The following is a 20,828-nucleotide window of genomic DNA, read 5'->3' as shown; positions in this document are numbered from 1 at the left end:
GGAACAAAGGGTATAAGGTCTTTTGTCTATTTGTAAGAACACTCGACTGGTAAGAGTTCTTAGTGAGTTAGTAGTGATGGATGCAAGAAAAAGTGTCAACCGCAGTTGAGCATAAAGCCAACTGCTTCTCCGACCAATGGGCAGAAAGGAAGACGTCACTGTTCAGTGGTGGTCAGAGAGGAGGGAAGAAAAAAAAATTGAAGAAAAGAGAAGGAAAATGAACCAAGGATCACTGATTTCTCTAAGCCATTTAAAACTACTGGAGAAGAAGGAAAAGTCTAAGCTTTCATCACACCACATGTTGTTTCTTCATCTACCTGATACGTCACAGTTAGTTAGAAAACTTTCAGAAAACAGCCATTCCGAAAAAGCAGCCACCTCCTCAGCATAAATCATTCTGGAGTTACTGAATTCAAGGGCTCAGTGCTGATTACCAGCCACACATATGACTTTATACACACCTCACCTTCCAAAACTTCATTTGAGTCCTTAAGGTCCTGTCATGACACAACCACCATATTCTTCACCACAACACAAATGCAACAGACACCAGGACTTTGGCCACAGAAAGGCCAAGACTGAAAACAATTATGGAACGTTTGCAGCATACACCCTTCCATCAGGTATAAAAAGGAGAAGATTAATATCAATATATAAGTGCATATTGAGGAGCAAATGAGGATGGATGCTGTTGCCAGTGGTGTGACTCTGTGCAAAAAAAAAAACCCACACAAAAATCTGGCAGGTGTAAAGTAAATAAAAATAAATACTTCCCACAGACCATAAAAAATTAAACTGCCCAATTAATTGATTGCTACAGAGAGACAAAAAGCGTGAAAAGCTCATGGAAGGGTTAGCTCAATTCAGAGTGCAGGTCTACTGCTGGTAACTGAAACGATGATTCAGAGGCAATCAACAGCTCAGGACACCTTTGAATGCTGTAGGAGTGGGAGGATTTTGGACGTAGAAGTAGGATCACCCTACTCTTCCTCTGTTTCTCTTCTTGTTTCTCTAGCATCAGTTACTGTCCTGTTCCAGGGACAGGAAAGCAGCTCAAGGGAGCTGGTCTACTCCAGCAGGGCCCTGTTAACACCTGTGTGTGCACTCTACCTGCTACTGGAGCAAGGGAACACGGAAACAAGAGAAACATTGTCAAAACCACAGGGTAAATTCACCAACACTTTTCTGGAAATTATTGCAGATTATAGTAATCCTTAGGACAGCCAAGAAACACTGGATATGAAAATAAAAATTTATCTGCAGTAGTTTTAAATGAAGTAACACAGAGTAATGAATTTGAAAGCAAACAAGGAGGCAAGTCTGCCAAGGGCTTCACGACATGGTTGGGATGCAGGAATAGTTCCTGCACGTGGTTCAGAAAGAAGAGGACAGCAAAGGCTTAGTGGGGGGCCTGTGGAAAAAAATCAGACAGAATTTCTGAGAAGAAAAGAGAGGAATGATAATTCTGTGGTTGGGGCAAAGGTAATTCTTTGTTCCTGTGAAGGAGCCAGGTGGTGAGTACCAAAGATGGCACCGCAAGTGACCCTCTGTACAACTTAGAGACATACACAGGAGCAGAAAGGTACGACTAACCGCACTCCTGAACCACGGGACTTCTGAAGGACAAGCCTGCACTGCTGTACAGTAACAGCCCTATGTTGCCACCGCACTACAAGCCTTCCAGAAAACAGCCACCACCTTGTAAACACCTACTTTCTGATGCCTGGCTTCCTTCCCAGCAGCAACCCACACCTCCCGGGCGCCTGCCCCGAGGCAAGGCGGTCCCAGACGCCCCGGTGGGTGCACTTACCTCTTGCTTTCGACTCCGAGTAGGAGGGGATGTCCTCAGAGGTCAGGATTTGGGGGAGGCACGTGGGAGCGCCAACCCCCTGCCCCAGGTAGGAAGCGGGTGGGTAGTAGGAGCACATGCGGTACTGGGAGCTGACGGCGTGGCGGCTCTCCATGCCCTTCACCTGTGGCAGAGAGAAGCGCAACAGCAGCCTGTGAAAGCTGAGCCCCCGCACCGTGCGGCAGCCCGCCGCCCCCCCTGCACACGGCTCTGGAGGAGGTCACAGGGTGGATGGCAAGCAAAATCCTGACACGCTGGCCTTGCGTTTTTGCTTTGGTTGGCTCACGGCGTGCCCACACCGCTCAGCTACAAGCGAGCTGGCGTGGTACGGGATGTGACCTAGCAGCAGCAGCAGCAGCAGCAGCAGCAGCAGCAGCATACCTATGGCTGGTTTATCTTACCTCAGGTGAAGCTGTGTCTGGCACACAAGCATGTACCCTTCACTGCAAGGAGCTTCCTGGCAAGTCCCCTGCTTACAGACAGACACCACCACCAGAAGCTTTCCAGATCCCTTCAACTGCAGGCACCCGGCCAGCATCAGAGGTGAAGTGTCCCTCCAGTCCCTACACCTCCCCAGACGCTAACCCATCTCAGACTGGTGGTAACTGCTCTGCCAGGGACCTACGGGGTGGCTAAGGAGGACAGTCCTACCGGCCCACTCCCTCAGGACACGCTCCGCAGCATCTGAGCAGTGGCACATGCACACAAACACATTGCTTTTCTTACAATCCAGTGAGACGGAAAAATATTTTCCTGATTTACCCAGAGAAATCAAGTTGTGGACAGACTACATGGGAAGCCTGTAGTGGAGCCAGCCCTGGACACCAGCCAGCAGGTCCGCGGTGTCAGCACGGTGTCCACCAGACAACCCCTTCTCCCTCCCGCAGCCTGCAGCAAGTTGGCAGCAGTCAGAAATCAAAGTTTATCCTACTCCAATGCCCTGAAACCATCCAAACTGATCTCCTCAGAGAGGCAGTAACGCTTTTTCAAATTTTCATTTTATGAAAGAAACTATTATTTGTTCCAAAGCCCTACAATGTAATGAGGCTACAAGTGCTCCAAAAAATGCAGCCAAACACTTCACAAGATTAGGATTTTCAACAGGAAAGGTAACACTACCTGGTCTCCCTAAGTCTGCTGGGCAGTGAATGACTGTAAGATGGAAAGCTTCCGGGCAGAGAAAAAATACCACAGTTTTGTACCAGGTACGAAGGTAGGAGCGCCACGAGTAACGCACGTCCAGCTATGCCACTAGACGTCGTCTTCGCAAGCAGAAGTGCTTGACAGCCTTTTCAGCCGCGTCTCACCCCGGTTAGAGGAGCTCTGCCCGCTCCACTGCGGCTCCCTCGGGTGCCAGCCGGCCGCACATGGAGCCCTCCCTGCTCCTCAGCCCTTCCCAGGCTGCGAATCTCAGAGCCGGGGAGCAGCGCAGGCAGGGGCTGAACTTGCTGTCCCAGATGGCCGCCCCACGCCAGCAGACCCCCAGGGTCTGGTCCTGGCAGAAGGAGCCACCAGCACCTCCCAGCGAAGCAGCCGGAATGCAGCCACCCCTTGTTTTCCAGGGGTCCCCTTAATAATTCAATATTAATTTTAGTATGCCTAGCCGGAAATAACATGGCCTGAGTCACATAAAATCCTGCTGGTGCTCTCTGAGACAGAGGGCAACATCCTGCTTTGATGTGGAGCCAGGTTTGCAGCGAGATTAAGTGCCGAGAGAGAGCAGTGGCTGTTTACAGGAAGCAAAGTGCACCTCTGCCCATCTCCCGACAGCAGCACAGTCGCACGTATTTGCACATGTACTGAGGGATCGGCAGGACATGCTTTTAGTCTGTGAAGGTAAGAGTTTTTCTATTATAAATCAAAGCAATACTTAAAAGGTGATTTTTCTACCATCTGCACCCTATGCATGCAGAAAAAGTTCAACATGCACCGAAGTTTCATCCATGATAAATAGTAAATTGCCCTTAAAAAATTTAACGTGTTATCCCAAGGAAGCCTGAACTCAAAAGAGCCACTGACATCCCCTCTGCTGTTCTGAAAAAGGGCAGTCTCCTCTTGGAAACAGACATCTGTGCTTTGCACAGACTCCCTCAACAAAACCCAGGCAGCCCCTGCCCTGAAATTATGGATTAGCAATACAAACTGCCCAAAAGCTCAGTCCAAAGGCCATTTTGAATCTGCACATCCACAAAGCTCAACAGCTCTAGAAGTACAGGGGAAAAAAAGTTAGCAAACTCATCTCTGCCTGCTATTTTGCGCACACTGTCTTCCTTCCCTCAGTGGGGCAGGGCTGCGGGCGGCATCCGCGGTCCTCACATCTCCACCTCTCCCTTGTGCAAGTGCACGTGTGCACACGTACAACTGAGAAAAGGTCACCTGCAGGAGACAGCATTACTGCAGCGGTAACAAAATGGAGGGACCACTCCCTGGCACTGGAACGATCACGTGCATGTTTCCTCTCCCTATAGAGTGGATGCAGTGACCTGTTTCCTTTCAAACGTTTTTTTAGGGTTTTTCTCCATTTCTTAAAAAAACAACTCACCTAAAATCTCTGGATGCAATGAATTATTTCTACTATTATTATTAGTGTGTGGTAGCTGGCTAGCAAGAGACATGTTTTATAATCTTATTACCCACACCAAGTCTATGAACCACAGTTCGACCGACAGCCAGAGGCTTGGCTCTGCAAAGAATATGCTGTGTATTAACCGCCGAAGAAAATCTAAAAGCTTTTGGTTTTGTTTTATTAAACTGTTTAGAATACACACTGCAGTAAATCTGAACCATAAGGTTTCCTTTTTATAGTGCTTAGCAATCCTATTTTACAGTAACAATAAAAAAACAACCACTCGTAAAAATTCTTGACCTTAGCACTGCATTAAAAAGGGGGCTTAGGAGATCATTACCCCATGAGAAGGGGCATTTGCTCTGTATTAACTCCTGCAGCTCTAGAGAGCCCCTGCACAGTTTTGGGTGCCAGAACGGGAGACAAAAACAGCCCTGGGCAGCCTCTGGAATATTCAGATCACTTCTAATGCGGGGCAGGCCGGCCTTCCAAACGCTGCAGCCAGGTGCCAGGTTTGGGATGCTTTCCTGAGGGAAGGCTGGGGTCATGCAGGGATCACAGGAGGAGACGCCTGGCCCTCTGGTGTCTCCTCCTGCCTTCCTCGCCCCTTCCAGCCCTACAGCAAGGCCAAAGACAGGCAAGGGCTGGGACGGTCCCACAAGCCACTCTGGTTTGTATCACCGCAGGCTAGGCGCCCTAAGAACAAGGCACGTTTTAGGTGAGGAAGTGCTGTGGAAGGGAAGGGCATGCACTTGCTCTTTGCAGAGAGCAAGCTGAGCTCCTGAGTTGAACACCTGAGTTGCTCACTTACAGTGCATCCCCTTCCAGCCACACATTGCTTGTGCCCTTCCCCAGCCGCAGGATCGATTCACCAAGTACCTCACTGACTTCAGTGGGAGACACAGATCCTTGGAGAAGCACACTTGGCCTATTCAACATTTACAGGTTCCCCTAAATTGTACAACACAGTGCACCCTCAGTAACTTTTCAAAGGATGTACTGCAAGCAACAGTGGGATGCTTATAACTCATGAACAAATACATATGGCCTGATTAAGAGACCGTGCAGGCAGTGGAAATTCTTTCCCTCTTGCCTTGTAAAGCCAATGTGGGGAATCAAGAGGCAGCTACAGCTTGTCCCCAAACAGGAAAGCTGGAAGCAGGATTTGTCCGTCACTCAGCACAACAGTCAGTGCAGCCCTACAGCAGTGCTCAACAGTGACAGAATATGTAGCAAAAGCCAGAGAAGCATAAAGAAAATGCTCTTGCATCAGTTCAGACCACTCCTGTGAAAAAGCTTTCTCAACAGCTGGTGGAAGAGCAACGTAAGGCCCAGCTCCTCCTTCCAAGCTCCTGGTAGCATCTGCATAACCTCTATACACCTTCTTCATGGAGGAAGAGTCAAGGAGAGGAGGTGCCCAGACCAGAGACAGAAAAGAGGCAAGGCAAGCACAAGTGGTGGCTCACTTCTCCTTCCAGCCTCAGAGAAGAGAAATTGGCCCTGCCCTTCCCAGATGATTTATTCAGACAAAACATCACCTGGGTAATTCTTTTATTTGCAGAAGCTGCCAGCTGCAATCTCCTTGTGAGCAAGCCAGCGTTACTCTTAGCAGCACCTTCACATTTTGCAGTTGATCTTGACTATGGGGCTTATTCCCAAGGACAAGTAGGAGGAGGTCTTGGACGCTAATCCTGGGTGACAAGGGCTGCAAAAAATTCAGAGCAACAGAAGAGATCAAAGTACTATCCTTTGGCTCTGCCACTGGTGTGCCACATCATCTTGGCCAAATCACTTCACCCAGGCTTTCCATCCTTCTGTCTCATCCATAACTCACCAACAGCTGCCTTAAAACAAAACCAGTAATTATGGAAACACCAGGGAAACTCTGTTAGAGTTTTAACATAGCCTCCTCCTTCTGCCTCGATCTTAAAAATAAAGCCAGCTTTAGGGGGCATAAAATTGCATTTTGCATTTACATGTCATTGTTTGCAAACAACAGAATTCACAGGCTGTTTTTTGGCATGAGGTGAGAAGGCACCCGCTGGGCACCGGAGTGGAAATCCAGAAATCAGGAACCCCTGCTCTGTCACCTGTGGGCTGTGTGACCGTGGGCAAGTTATTTAACACTTCCCTGCCTCAGTTTCCCCAGCTGTAAACCAGGGTTGCTGCTACTCCCCCACCTTGCAATGCTACTACTGCCCATGAGCTGACCCCTCAACTACCGCTGCAGTTGCGCTGCCCAAGGTGGCTTTGTTTTGTTCCTAAAACCAGCTAAGCATATTTTCCAGCACGAGGAAAAAATGAGTCTATGATACCCTGCCTTGACTTACTTTGATTCTAGCACAGAAAATACAAGACACATCCATATCTGTCCCTCCTTGATAGACAAACTTAATTAACCTTTGCTATTCTGTTCCAACCTATTCTTTTAGACAAAGGCAGTGACCCATAAACAATATGTTACCATCAGAATCTCAACTGCGGTGACACCTAGAGATATAGCCCTATCAGCAGTATCGGAAAATAAACCGCTTAGATTAGCTCCTCCAAGAAATATGGATTGCATTCATGTCACACATGAGCTGTCAGAAACATTAGGATACTTTTAGCATAAATCTGTAGTGTGAAGGGTATGTTATGAATACAGTATATAATACACTGCTTACACATAAAATTGGGATTGTGTCGGGTGACTTGCACAATATGTATATATTTACACACACACACACATATATTTTACACATTTTACACCTCTTTCTGGAGAGTAAGACCACATATTTCTGTAAGAAGGCCAGGCTTACTGGAGGAAAAACTGTGCCAGAAACTAGAAACAGGTTGTGGAAGTTGAAAAGAGCAATCTTTTTTACTAGCAAGCAGCTATTCTTAGGAGTTCAAACTGCTAGGTGCCCTATCATGGCCACAGTTTTCTGGATTTAATAAAAGACAGTTCTATATGTTTGCTACTTTTAAAGAAATACTTGAAGATCAATTTCCTACCTCAGCAATGCTAAATATTCCACTTCCAAATGGTAAATATAATTCCCATATTAGACAATGAGTTAAAATTTCTCAGTCTGATTCTCACCAATACTTATTTCAGTTTTTTGCTTTAAACTGGTTTAAAGAAAGAACAAAAAAGTTGATGTTTTTGAAGTGAGAATACCGGTTTGCCAAGCTGCATTAAAAAAAAAAAAAAAAAAAAAAGGAAAGAAGAAAGGGAGAAAACACTTTGGAGCATGAAACAGAAATTACATGAAATTCTGAAATCTGTCCAAAACCTCCTGGCCAGCCTTAACCTTTCTCCGAAGCAAGATCCCTGGAGTTACCAGAGTAACAAAGAAAACTCAGCCACTGGTTTCCAGGTGTGGGGGCATATTCTGCATCTTGCAGATTTTTAATGGTATGGCTGTAGGGACCAGAAGAGTTTCAACACTTTTTGGGGAGGACACCGACTCACAAGGAGTCTCGATTATCCTTATGCCGTGGGTCACACGCCAGCAGTTTCATTGCCAGCTTGAGAAATTAAATCTGATTAGATTCGGACATGTCCATCCAGATTTTACTTTTGTTGTGGTAAAAAGACTGCAGTCACCCCATCATTTTCCAGTTGCAGTCCCTAAGGGGGTTGCAGTGAGACCAGTTTCAGAAGCAGCAACTTCCACTGTATACCAACATGCTCTGACTTGCAGTGCTAATGTTGGTGAACTCATTTAACTGTTAATTGGATTGAATGCACATAAATTCCTGTTGTAATGAACAATTATGAGAGCTTCAAAGGAGGGTCCAGATGCTCACGCAGAACTGGAGTGAAAGGAGATGCACAGTAACCATCACATCTGCTACACCTCCTCTCCGACCTAAGCTTGTCTTTTCTTCAGGTGCAACACCAGACGTATCTGATTATCTGCCTTAGAGCTGGCAAAAGCAGCAGAATATAAATGACTGAACGGGTCTTGACCAAAACTATCATCTTCATTATGCTTATCAAATCATGATGGATACAGCTTCTGGGATAATTATATACAAATGAACAAAACCTACACAGAAATATCTAAAAAAATTGCACCTCTATGAATCCACTCAAGTACGCGAGCCTCTGCAAAGAACAAAGACTAATGAAATCTGACATTAATCTACATTAAAGATTCAGTGATTCGGTTTATTTGCCAAGGCTCAATGATGCATTAATCCTCATCCCATCCCACACACACTCACACGTTTCCTCCCCGGCTTTTCTCCCTTGCTCCCTAAATCCTGAAACAGCAGACAGCTGGGCTGCTCAAGGCCTTGCCTGCATCCAGAAGTTATCTTACTTTAAGTATGCAATTCTCCTTGTGTGGTTGTAGTTATTCCAGGACAAGCGAGCCTCCACCAACAGAGCCTGGAAAAGGCAGGGGTCTCATCTATACCGCTTAAACTATGACACCTCCCCGTGAGCACATGGGTAGCTCACACCAACAAAGAAACCCTCCTGCGGGCTCATAGCTTCACAAGCTGCCCTGATTTGGTCACAGCAGGCATTGCACACCTATCACTTTGGTAAAGAAGCAAAAATCAAAAACCTTGATCAAAACAGTTATACCACTACCAGTCACATGAGCAGACTGACTTGTACTGGACAACTGGTTAAGAAAGCCTGTGCATGTAAAAAATAAACTCAGTACAGGCAGTCCAGCAAAAATCCCTGTGTAGATACAGCTACATGTTTCCTCTGGAGAGAATCAGCCTGCATAGGTTTGCCAGCAAAACACCCTGAAGGTATAAGCAAGGCCTGATTCCTCTTTGAGGATCACGCTCTGTAACTGTCCTGTAACTCCTTACCATGCTTGACAGAGAAACTCATTCATCCTTCTCCATTTAACACTGTATTTCTGTGATCTTCCCTTTCTGGTAACCTTCCATGTGCAGAATCGATGTTTAACCATGTGCAGCAGCTGAGAGCTCGTTCCACTTACAACAAACCATCTTCAGTGCCACACAGTGTTTTACAGCCTCGGCGTCACTGCACCCACTGCAAAACTTTTTATGATTATTTGTGCAATGTTATGCTGTCCTAACAGTATGCAAACTCCATGATTCATAACTCTTCCAGCAATAACAAACCTTCTTGCAGATCAGCCTCTGAGAAACAGCTTGTAAGTTACATGACACTGACCTTGAACTACACTCTGCCCTACTGAACACGACAGGTAGGTCCTGGTTTTAGGCCATTTAGAAGCTGGGGAGATGTCACTTCTGCAGGCAGAAAGCACTACCTCTAGTCTCTGCACAGACATCTCACCAGAACAGCACTGAGAGATCCCAAAAGGTTTGGCCAGGAGAAATTAAAATCTTAGGTGAGGTAAATCACTGAATTCACATGGAGGTGAATGGAACCATGCGATACGTCCCACAAGGTGGGAATGAACATCCAGCACTTGGTGCCTGCTGGTGGAAGGAAAATGGTCCTTTTTGACAACAACTACCTCTTTTTTCCTTAATCACCTCTTCCTTATCTCACTAATTTGAGTGGCACTTAAGCAGAAGTTAGTTACAGATTCTGCAGGGCCCCAAGAGAAAAATGCATGGAAAACACACTATTGCTTTTATTTCTTTAGGGAGTGTCAAAGGTCCCACAAGAAACAAGCAATCTCACAGTGAGACAACGGACCCTCTACGCCAAGACTTCTTATATATACAGTCTAGTTTCAAATGACAGTACATGACAACAGAACTGAGAGGACACCATCTTCACTCCAAGGTTTAACATATTTCAACATACCCTCATGCATCTCTTCCTCAAACACTATGCACTAGGATAGTCAATACCTGTAATTTACTTTCCTTTTTCCCAAGCAAGTAAAATCACAGAAGTCTCTACTGGCTGGAGGAATGGTGAAGTGTGGGGCTAACAGCCTGCAAGAACATTATTTTCACAAGATTAAAGTTGCTGCCCCTCATTTGTATTGCGACAGTGTCTCCAAGCATCAGCTCGGCAGTAGGCTCCTGCAAGCTAGGTACTGCAAAAGCTTCAGAAGAAGTAACTTTCTATCTGAAATACTCTGCTATGGTGTGCCAGGTTAACCCAACCAACCAAAATGAAAATGCTAAAAAAGCACTGGCACCTCACCTCATTACCATGTACAAAATCCTATCCCCAGCTTGCCTTGACTAATCCTCCCCCTGGTGTGGTGACCAAATTCAGCAGCTAGAGAGGATGCTATCAACTAACCTAACTGAAAAGGTGTACCTCCATGTATTTGAAGGTGATTGTGGTGAAGCTTATCAACACACTGAGAGAAGAAAGCTCTCGTGGCATGGGCTCACATAGCAGAAGGAAGGGAGACAGCTCTTTTACATACAGTACAGCTGTACTCACGGTGAAAAAGGGACATGCAGACTGCTGTAAAGCCGTGATCTTAAAATTCATGGACCTGCCAGCTGTTGCCCCAGGAAGCCCTCGCATTTTCAGAAGGACCTTTCCACAAAAAAAGTGTCTAATGACAGGAAAGCCTCACTGAAGGTGATGTGGACTGCTATAGTAATTGTAATCAACCTTAGTTCCAGCTCCTCAGTATCAGAAGTTAAAATGCCCTTTCAGAGTTGGTCCCTGTGCCAGAATTGCTAGAGGAATTCTCTGTCAGCAAAGGGGACGACCCATCTGTTCCCTTCACAAAGGAGGTTTTGGTGGACACTTAATCTTTCATTGTTGAGTGGTTTCACAACAGAGCCTTTGCAGAAGGCAGCCTGCCCTCTCCTAATGCTCTACAGAAGAGGTCTGCGCTCTCCTGCCCTTGGACAAGGGACAGGGGTGTATGCAGACGCAGAGGGTGCAGCCTCCCGAGTTCAATCTCGGACAGAAAAGCACCACAGCAGCCCAAGACCAAACAGCCTGAGGGTCACTGAAATGGCTCCACTTACTTTGCCAAGAATCCCCTGCCTTGGCAGATTTCTGTTTTTTCCAGTCTTCGACCAATACTGAGTTGGAGGCTACAATTACCAAGTCCTAGAGTGAGAGCGCTTGGATGGCTATATACCATAACTAATGAAGTACACAGAGCTCTTGTGTGAACCTCTTAGGCACAGCCTGTAACTTGAGCTACCCAAGTCGAAATCGCAAGCCCTGGAGCTGACACTGCCAGAACACACCATTAGCAACACGCCATGTCACATTCAGCTGACGGCCACCAACCCACTGCACAACAGCATGGTCTCCTGGGTCACTTCAGCGCCTTGGATGTGAAAGATGGAACAGAAAAGAACAGGTTCCTGAAGAGCAAAGCCTCTCAGAAATGACACCTGAGGCTCCCAGGATGCTATGTTGGCTAATTTGGACTCTTTTTCTGGAAAACAGCCCATAATCTACTATGACATAAATCAGAAGATAAAATCAAGTGGGTGCCCTTTATCTGTGCTTGCGGCAACCTACATATACCTGTATCATTGCTTTCGTTGTGCTGCATCATAACCACCCATTTTGGTTAACTTTTCTAACGTGGGTCCCAATCCCACCCTGGAATCTGGTTCTGGTTTTGCACTGCCATGAAACCAGCGAACAGGAGGTCAGAATCAGGCCCAAGAAACAGCTTATTGTCCACCTCACTCTTCTGTGTAACACCTCTGTAACATCATACCTGCCACTGTTTTCCCGACTGGCTTGGCATGTATGTTGCTGGGAGGCTTCGAAGGCTGCTTTTCATGGCCGACCCCACAATCGTACCCCCCGTCTCACTTGAGGAAGGCTCACTGGCCACTGCCATTTGGTACTGGGAGTAGTTGTACAGGTTGTTATAGTAAGGATACAGGGAGGGCTGGTAAAAACTGCTGTAGTAGGTGGAGTCCACAACCAAATCAGACGTGCTCTCCAAGTGCCCTCTGCTGGGGATGGAAGGGATGTCCTGAATGAGCATCCGCCCCTCTGGAAAAGAAAAAAACAGAAGCCATTATGAAACAAGAGGCTCCATGAAGACAGACCATTACCTTTCACCTTCTGATGAGCTATTACTTCTCCTGAAGGTAATAAATAGGAAGAGATGGGAGCTGAAAGGGAAACACAGCTGGGGGTTTGGTGGAAACTCAAGTGGACGGACATGCACTCAAAGCTGAAGACCACCTACAGACACCGCAGACCGCAAAACAGGAGACAAAACCAACTGCAGGTTAAGACAGTGCTCTCCGTCCTCAAGCAGCATCAGTCGATCTGATGATGATTTATACCATCTAAGGATGCAGCCCGCTATTATTTTCAAATTGTAACAGTGTGCCAAGTTTCTCTTAGCCCCTTGGAAGCAGAAAGGCTTTAGCTACAGGATGACGCCATTGCCCTGCAGGTGAGAGGACTCTTTCTGAACATGCCGCTAGAACAGGCAAGCAGCCACAAGGCCAAGAGGAAGCTGCAGCAGGGAAAGCACCGCATGGTCAGCCAAGGTGTCTCAGGGGCTAGCTCTGAGCAGGGAGGCCCTCAATCCCTGCTGGACCTCCAAACGCAATTTAGCATGTTTACCTACAAAATCACGGAGCAGAACAAGCTCCTGCACCACTGGCGAAAGAGGAGGAGGAGGGGATTGTTTGCGACCTGCTGTCTGCGCTCCCGGGTGCCTCCAGACCGGGGCCAGCCGGCTGCGCTCCCAGCACGCTGCCACGCAAAGGTCTGCCTCCCCGGTCGTTCCCGAAGACTGGGGGGGGCTTCTCAGAGGCTTTTTAGAGTCCCATTTTCCACACTCCAATGGCCACCAGTGCCCTGCGATACTTGCAAGGATGAAAAAGGAAGGTGCTTGTTGGTACTGTTTCACAACCAAGCTCTGACACGCTGCATCAGCTACCTGGCTGAGCCAGACACAGCAAAAAACTGCCACAACCTTGGAAAGTCTAACACACAGTGAATATACATTTACATATTAAACAAGGCAGCAACTGTAAACCCCACGATCGATGCAGCCCTGGTTCTAGCTTGCATCCCTGTAGCCCTTGCCCTGCACCAACCCTTAGGGTGTTTGCAGCACAATGTTGCCTTCTGCAAGAAGCTCCTGCTCTTCCCATGATGTTGTGTAACTCCACCGTGGAGGAGAAAAGGATGTGGCTTAAAGCATACTGATGAGCTCTCAAGGGCCATCAGCATGGAGATGAAGCAGCATGGACAATAGGCACGTATGAAATAACAACTCTAAGAGAGATGTCAGGCAGGCATTGCCTCGTTTGTTTTGTGCCTTTCTCTTGGTGTATCTGTACCTTGGTTACTCACCTGCAAAATGAATATGGTGGCATTTACCAGCTTCTCACAGTTACGGTAACACCTTCCACTGTACTGTGTACTAGCTGCACACTAGATCCAATGATCGGTTTTACCAATTATTGCCATTTACAATACAATTCTGTTTCACTTTGTCAGCTGTAATGAAAGCTCTCTGCAATCATGGATAGTCTCCTTCCAGGTCACTAAATTATACAGTCAGCCCTTGCTGACATTTTGTTGACATCAATGAACTATACCCATTTATTAGCAAACAGAGCATTTTATGCCTCCTGCATCTGATTTTTCTGCCCCTCAGCCCTATGTGAGCAAGAACCTAGCCAGCTGGCCTTTTTCATTGGGAGTAACTCTCAAATTTGCACACAGAACAGAGGAGTTTGCAATGCCACAAAAGACCCTTCACAGTTTTTGCACTTTCATATTTTAATGAAATTTTAATATTGCTATTATTCTGCTTCTGGGCAGGCCTCTCTTCAAAGTCCTTTTGTCCGTGTCTTTGACAAAATCATAACTTAGATCACTGGCATCAAAAAGCCAACAATTCTGTTAAATCACAGCACGAGCCTGACTCCCTTCCCCAAACTTAGCTCCCGAATAACGCTGCAGTCCAATTGTTCTTCTTTTCATGCTGAAAATTAGAAGCCGAAAGCAAAACCCTTCAACATGTTCCCTGCTGGGATACAGATTTCACATGAGACAGGGATACGCAAGGCAGCCAGCCACTTAACTTCTGGCAGGGCTACGCTATGCCGCACAGATGTGCAATTTCTTCTGAAACCTCTGCACTGTATTTCCACTTGCAGTGTATCATAAGAAGGGATAATACTTTCCGCTAAGAATACTAGCACCAGGAAGATGGGGCCTCTTTACACCCACACAGGAAAGGTGAGCCACCCTGAGACATCACCAGCTAAAGGGAAGGAGGGGAGAAAGTAGCAGGTTTTGCAGCAACTTTTGGAAAGGTCTCATGCACTACACTTCCTAACAGGTGATGGGCTAGACTAGAACAGTGACCTGCCAGCAGTCATCCCCAAAATCAGACAAGCATCCTTGACATCTGTTATGTTCAGGTGGCTGGCAGTGCTACAGCTCCTTCCTGAAGAAAGAGCAGTGGTGGCAGTCTTCTGCTGCATTAAGTAGAAGAAAAAACATGCTTTGTGCCCCTTCTTCTCTCTACCTGCTATCTGTGGTTGGGGCTAGCATCATTTGCCACCGGAGGTGTAAAAGGGTTGACTTGCTGCCACCTGTTTTCCTTTATCTAGCTGCACAACAGCTGCCGGTGGTTCACTGCTCAGGGCTGTTAGGAATCCACCAGAATGCTCCTCTGCCTTCCTTCTGCTGTTCCTCCTCTCTCCAGTAGCCCCTACCGTACTATCAGCCGCCCTCTTAAGACTCAACATAGAGCCAGTCACCTGCTCATTTACCCACCCATGCACCCACACACATAAATCCCCAGAGGTCAACAGCCCTGACAACCCTTCTGAGCTACAGCCACACCAGAGGGATGTGCCCCAGCGCAGAAAAAGCAGGAGCCATGGGAAAGGGGAAAGTTCGAGTGAAGGCACAGACACACCCAACTCCGTACAGAACTAGGACTCCTGTGACAGCACTGGAAAGTAGAGTTAATCTTCCCTAAATCCCAAGCCACATCATGCTCCTGAAGACAGAAGGACTGGCAACATCTGGCAAAGACCAGGAGAAAGCTGCCACGTGCTTCAACCCACTTCCCCCCAAATTTAGGATATGAGTTTTTCTTTGATGTCATGCTTTGGGACAAGTCTCTGCTTTTCTCCTGGAGCATCTGGAAGCGATTCACACGGGAGAGGGGAGACGTCTCATACAAGACATAGCTTCGTGCCATCTGGACTGTGGGCGGATGTTGGGTCAGAGCAGGTCAAAGCATCCCAGGGATTACTCTAAACTCCTCACAGTCTTGAACCAGCCAGCGTGAGGGAAGGATGCCTCTGGAGGGCTGCGTTCTTGCAGGTCTTCAGCAACACTGGCTTGCATGAGGTCAAGGGCTGGTCTGCAGTCCAGCTCTATGCTCTTACCCCATCCAGCCTGGCTGAATCATGTCATCTCCTACTACTAGGAGCGTACATCATACACGTACAACACGTATAGAACATACACAACTATAAATACATTAAGGGGGAAGAGTTTTGCTATTAATGGAGAAAGCCCTGAAAGTCTTGACTTCTGGCTGAGCAATGAAAGCTCAGGAAGAAAAGCAGGTCAGACCAGCCAGTACCTACATAGGGTACCTTCAAAGAAGTGCTAAGGACCAAGGGGAGCAGAATTAAAGGCCAAAGAACCCTGCTAAACTGTCTTAGGGATAAACCAAGGCACTCGGAGTTCTGCCCAGAGAAGATTTCGTGTTTATTGTATGCCCAGGGAGAGTTTTTGCCCTATTCATGCTGGTTCTCTCCAGCTGAAGTCAGCTAGCCAGTTGGCAGGCAAACACACTGCTTCTGGGCTGCAGCACCCTCAGGCACAGCCACCGTTTCCAGAATAGGGCAGATATATTGGAAGCAATGGCTGTAACTAAACTTTAGCTAACTGGGGTTCCTCTGGCCTGTCTTTGGCCTGTACCTGTAATTCCTGACTCCTACCTACAGGATGAACCTTCCCACAGCCTCACCTCCGGCCGCTCAACGAGCAAGGTGTCCTCCTCAAGGGAGGCTGTCAGCCTGTGGCTGCATTTTCAGCCAGCAAGGAGAGAATACAAGGTTAAGAAAGCAGCTTCAAGCTGGTTTTTTTTTTTTTCTCCCAAATGTAATTCAACACAGCTGAATGGCTCTGCTGGCAAGGAGAGGGTCCTCCCCTGCCTCAGAGCTTGCCGCATTACAACACCTGCACATGAGGGGCAGCCCTGAGGTTCATTGCTCTAAGGGGAGCAATTTTCGAGAGGAATTAAGCTCTCAACAAGGCAACTGCTGCTGCGCTGTCAGACTCCCACCCTGCCCCTCCACCTGCCCTTTAAAACAAGAGGGCTGCTGAAGGAGCTGGGCTCATGCCTTGGCTGCCTTCACCCGCTACGTGGAAAAACTGGGAAGGGCTCCTGGGTCTTTCCCCTGCCACTAGCCACAAATTTTAACATTTTGCAAGCTGCAAACAAGACACGATTAAAAATACGGGACTGGACCTGTACAAGAAAGAACAGAAATTAGAAAAGCAAACAAAAAAAAGAGTGGTTAAAATTCTTGTCCAGTTTTTGGAACACTAAATCTACAATGCATGGCTGTCAGGCGCTTCCCATGTGTGAGAAACGCTCTTGCACTGAGACAACAGTATCCCTTCATGCAGTTGTGCCCTTGGATCTCTAAGCTCTTTTCTATGTCTTTACTAATTCCTGTGGAGAACCAATGCTACTTTTTTTGCACTATGTACACAGTGTGAAATATGGCCCACTCTTTCATAGAAGATCAATATGATGCACGATAAATACTGTTATTGATCTTGCAGTGTTGTGGACAACTTTCCAGCTCTATGGCATATTAATAGTAGTTAACCAGTAATTCATTTCAGGATGGCTGGGATTTTCTTTTAAGGAAGGTGAGTTCTTGGGGTCAGTTACACATATGGGTCTTATACATTCAGTAACCTATGAGGGGCTCCTGCCTTCACTTAGCAGATCATGGTGAAAAACAGTGGTCCAGTCCTCAGTTAATGTAAACCAGTCTCAGACCATTTACTTCAATAAAGCTATGGCGATTTACAGGAATTGCGGATATGCATGGCAAAATCAACGCAGAAGCCAGGATATAGATCATTCTTTCCCTTCTTACTTTTTGGGAGGAGAAAGGAGAAATGTCAGGGAATTTACATGAATTTCTATCATCATCTCTAACTCATAGATGCAAACATGTTTTTAAGCATATGCACTGAGAAATGCAAACATTGAAGTTCTGTCTGTAACATTCACTCATTCTGTACATAAGCATGCAGTATTTTCTATTCCTACCAGTACTGTTAAGGGCCAGACATACATCTTATACACTGCTAAAAGTAATTTAAACATGCCTGGGCTAGCCTCTGATGCTGCGGTCAAATGGCCCAGAGACCACACTATGAGGCTTTCTCAGCGTCTAAAACAGGGTGGTAGCACCAAATTGCCTACTGGGAATGGTTACCGGACCACACTTGGGAATCTGGGGGAGAATATTAGTCAACTTGGGACGGATGCACACCAGGAACCATTTTAAAAATCAGGATAGTACACACAGTCACGTTTCAATGTCTGGGAGCATGCAGTGGCATGGTTCAATTTACTCATGTGGCCCTACCAGCTGATTAGTCCCCATCTGATTGTATATTTCAACAAAGGGATTCTATATATGCAGGGTGGCAACTAAGAGAATTTCACTGCCTGCATTTATTGGCATGAGTTCTTATATACACCTATGGTTAGCAGTTTTTATTTCTTTTATTAGTCTTCTACAAAGGTGAACATACGCATACACTATGTATGTGTATATGTACACATGCTGCTGAAAACGCAGAAGAAATGTGACTACTCGAGTAACACATTTACTCAAGGAGCTGGAAGGCATAGCCATTGCCCAGTGAGCAGAGTTCAGCTTCTGGTAGTTTACATTTCCTGTAGTTTTCAATTCAGAGTGACTGTTTTCATCACTGCAGTGTTAGTAGCTTCCTGCAAACCAGCCTCTGTGGCAGGAGACAGCTATGGCATTAAAACACCAAAAATTAATTATTCAGTCAGGAAACACTTGCCTTCAGACCCCAAAACAGTCTTGGATCCGCACCCGACAATTTCCCTTGCTCAGTATATAAAGCATCACTACATTCCTGTTAACTGGTTTGGCAGTATTAAGTCTTGCAACGCGTTAGTTCAATTCATAGCTGGCTTTGAGGTCGGACAGTAGCCTTGAATGAAGCCAGTGTGAAATCACTCCCTAACATCATAATCAGAAACGCTGGAACAATAAGTTTCTCCCACCAGACAATCATGACAGAGCTATTTCAGATGTCAAAGAAAGCTGGCACCATTACTTACTTTCTGCTGAGACACTCTGCCTCCCGAGGAACAAAACCCACACGCTCACTCTGCCTTTGAGAGGAGTATTTCTGTTCTCTTCCCATTAGAAGTTGTGGATTATCTTCGGTTCCAGCGTTGAACTTTTAGCTTGCTATAAAGTTAATGTGCTAGACAACGTTCATTCCAGGCAAGGCTGTGGGGCTGTGTATTTTCTGCCACCCCCAAAAAAAGGCCATTATCTGTAATTACCCATTACCATGCATAATTATTTCTTCTATTCTGGTCTATGGCCCCCAGGACTTTATGCTGTTACAGCTCACTGCATTATCTTATCAAATTTGTTAAGGAAGCTTTTTTGACCTCTTGAGCACTTGTCACAGCACATACAAAAGCCGGCAGTAAATTGTCTAAGCATGTAGTGTGTGATTTATTATTTGTACCCTGCATAGTGATAACATACAAAATATTCCACACTAACACCTTCTCTATTCCCACTCCCTGCTTTAGCTAAAATGAGAAGAGGAAACGAAACCTCTTTAGTAAGAGAAGGAAGGGAATGGGAAGAGGCTGGAGTCTCCCAATGGGAATTTGAGGAACACAACAGCAACACATGGCTAAGCCTGAACATCAGGCTCTGGAGAAGGTCCCAGCTGCTCTCCTCTCCAATGCCACCTTTTCTCTTTCTCCTTTCCCTCCCCAGAGTCTGATTCCACCATTTTGGCTTCTTTTCACACCTGTGTAACTCCGCTGAGCCCTACTCTTTCACACAGAAGCTCATTTACTGCTCATTTACCTCTCAGTATGCAGAGAGGGGGCTTTAAACACCACCCCACCCCCAATTTACAGCTTCTGTCAATGCAGTACAGGTTCCTAAGAGACAAATTTGGTCCAATGTAAGAGTCACAGGGATTGTCCTTTACGGACATCGGTGTGAGTGCACAAAGGACGAGGTTTTTGTCTCCGCTGCTCTCAAAGCTCCCAGCGAAGGACCAGACACTGACCTGCATCCCAGTACCATTTGCGTTGGCTAACAGTCTCACCGCACTATGAGTCCACGCACTATGTCCCTCTTCTTCGTAAGGACACTGGAATCGGACCCTGCAGGGAAGCAGGGCTCTCAAGAAAACAAGAAAGCTGACTCCCTCCATCCTGATTATTGTTTTCCCATTAGTCCTCTTTTTACCAATATACCCCAGAGGGTGCTTTATCTTAAAACCTCTCTTTCAGGTGTTTATATGTATAAAACTCTCAACCCACATCCCTACCTGCAAAGAGGTATTTAAGAAATTATCGTTTAGCAAATTCTAGTAAAAAAATAATTTTTGTGCTTTTGAACTGTGTGATTAAATAAATTTCCCACATACAAGAAAATCTGAGATACCTTTCTGCCATCATCACAAATAAAAGGAAACATCAAGGACTAGGTACTCACTTTGGACTAAAAGTGCACAGTATCAATTACTGTAGCACAAGGTATGCAGAATCAGGCCTTTCAGATCTGCCAGTGAAAGCCTTCTCCCTAAAAGCAGAGTGAAAAAACAGGAACCCTGGACTCCTGAAAGCATCCCTGAATTCAGGCCCTAAGAGATGGCAACCCAAGCCACTTCTGTGAAGACAAAACCCTTCTCTGCGTTTCTCCATGGTTTGCAGACCTCTGGCCCATCGCTCTGTGCAGGCTCTCAGGCAGTGGGGAGGTGGAGACCTTAACAGCGGTGCAAGGAAGAGAGAGTCACCCTGCGTTCGAGATGAGCCAGCGAATACAGGCAAAGAGCAGGGTCCGCAGAGCAGCAGGGGAGCTTGTGCTCATACCCCTGTCCTGGAGCCTGGTTTCTGAGACGTACGGGGCTCTCCTACTCTCATTCACCTGTGGAAAACCAGCTCTGCAGTCCTCCCAGCTGTTCCGACCAGAAAGCTTTCGAGAAAAGCACGTTTTTTCCTCCCTCCTCCAATTGCCGACAACACTATGACCCCATCTCAAGCTCAAACGCCAAATCCAGCGGTTCTTTTTCCTCCTTGTTCAGGACTGCCTGCCCAAACAGCCCCGGATGCCCAGCTGTGCTCGACTAACATCTGTTAGAAGGAGAGGTCGAAAAATCTCTTATCAGCCATATCAGACGTGTGGGCTAAAAGCAGCTGTGTCTCCAGGCTAAAGAGAATAAATCATAGCCAAAACAGCTTATTGCCA

The 20,828-nt window shown here is 46.6% G+C and overlaps 1 protein-coding gene across 1 annotated transcript in view; it reads right to left on the bottom strand.

The window, feature by feature from the left end:
* The window catches only part of DMRT1 (doublesex and mab-3 related transcription factor 1), a 61,950-nt gene that overhangs the window by 24,996 nt on the left and 16,126 nt on the right, over positions 1-20,828 (bottom strand). Inside the window, exons 3-4 of the mRNA XM_072859423.1 lie at positions 12,029-12,312; positions 1,811-1,973 (exon numbers count right to left, since the gene is read on the bottom strand). Of these exons, the coding sequence (XP_072715524.1) occupies positions 1,811-1,973; positions 12,029-12,312 (447 nt within the window). The remainder of the gene's footprint in view (positions 1-1,810; positions 1,974-12,028; positions 12,313-20,828) is intronic.

This window comes from Ciconia boyciana, chromosome 4 (assembly GCF_034638445.1).
Source record: "Ciconia boyciana chromosome 4, ASM3463844v1, whole genome shotgun sequence".
NCBI lineage: Eukaryota > Metazoa > Chordata > Aves > Ciconiiformes > Ciconiidae > Ciconia > Ciconia boyciana.
Note: the sequence above shows the minus strand (reverse complement) of the source record. Positions and strands in the feature narration are given on the sequence as shown.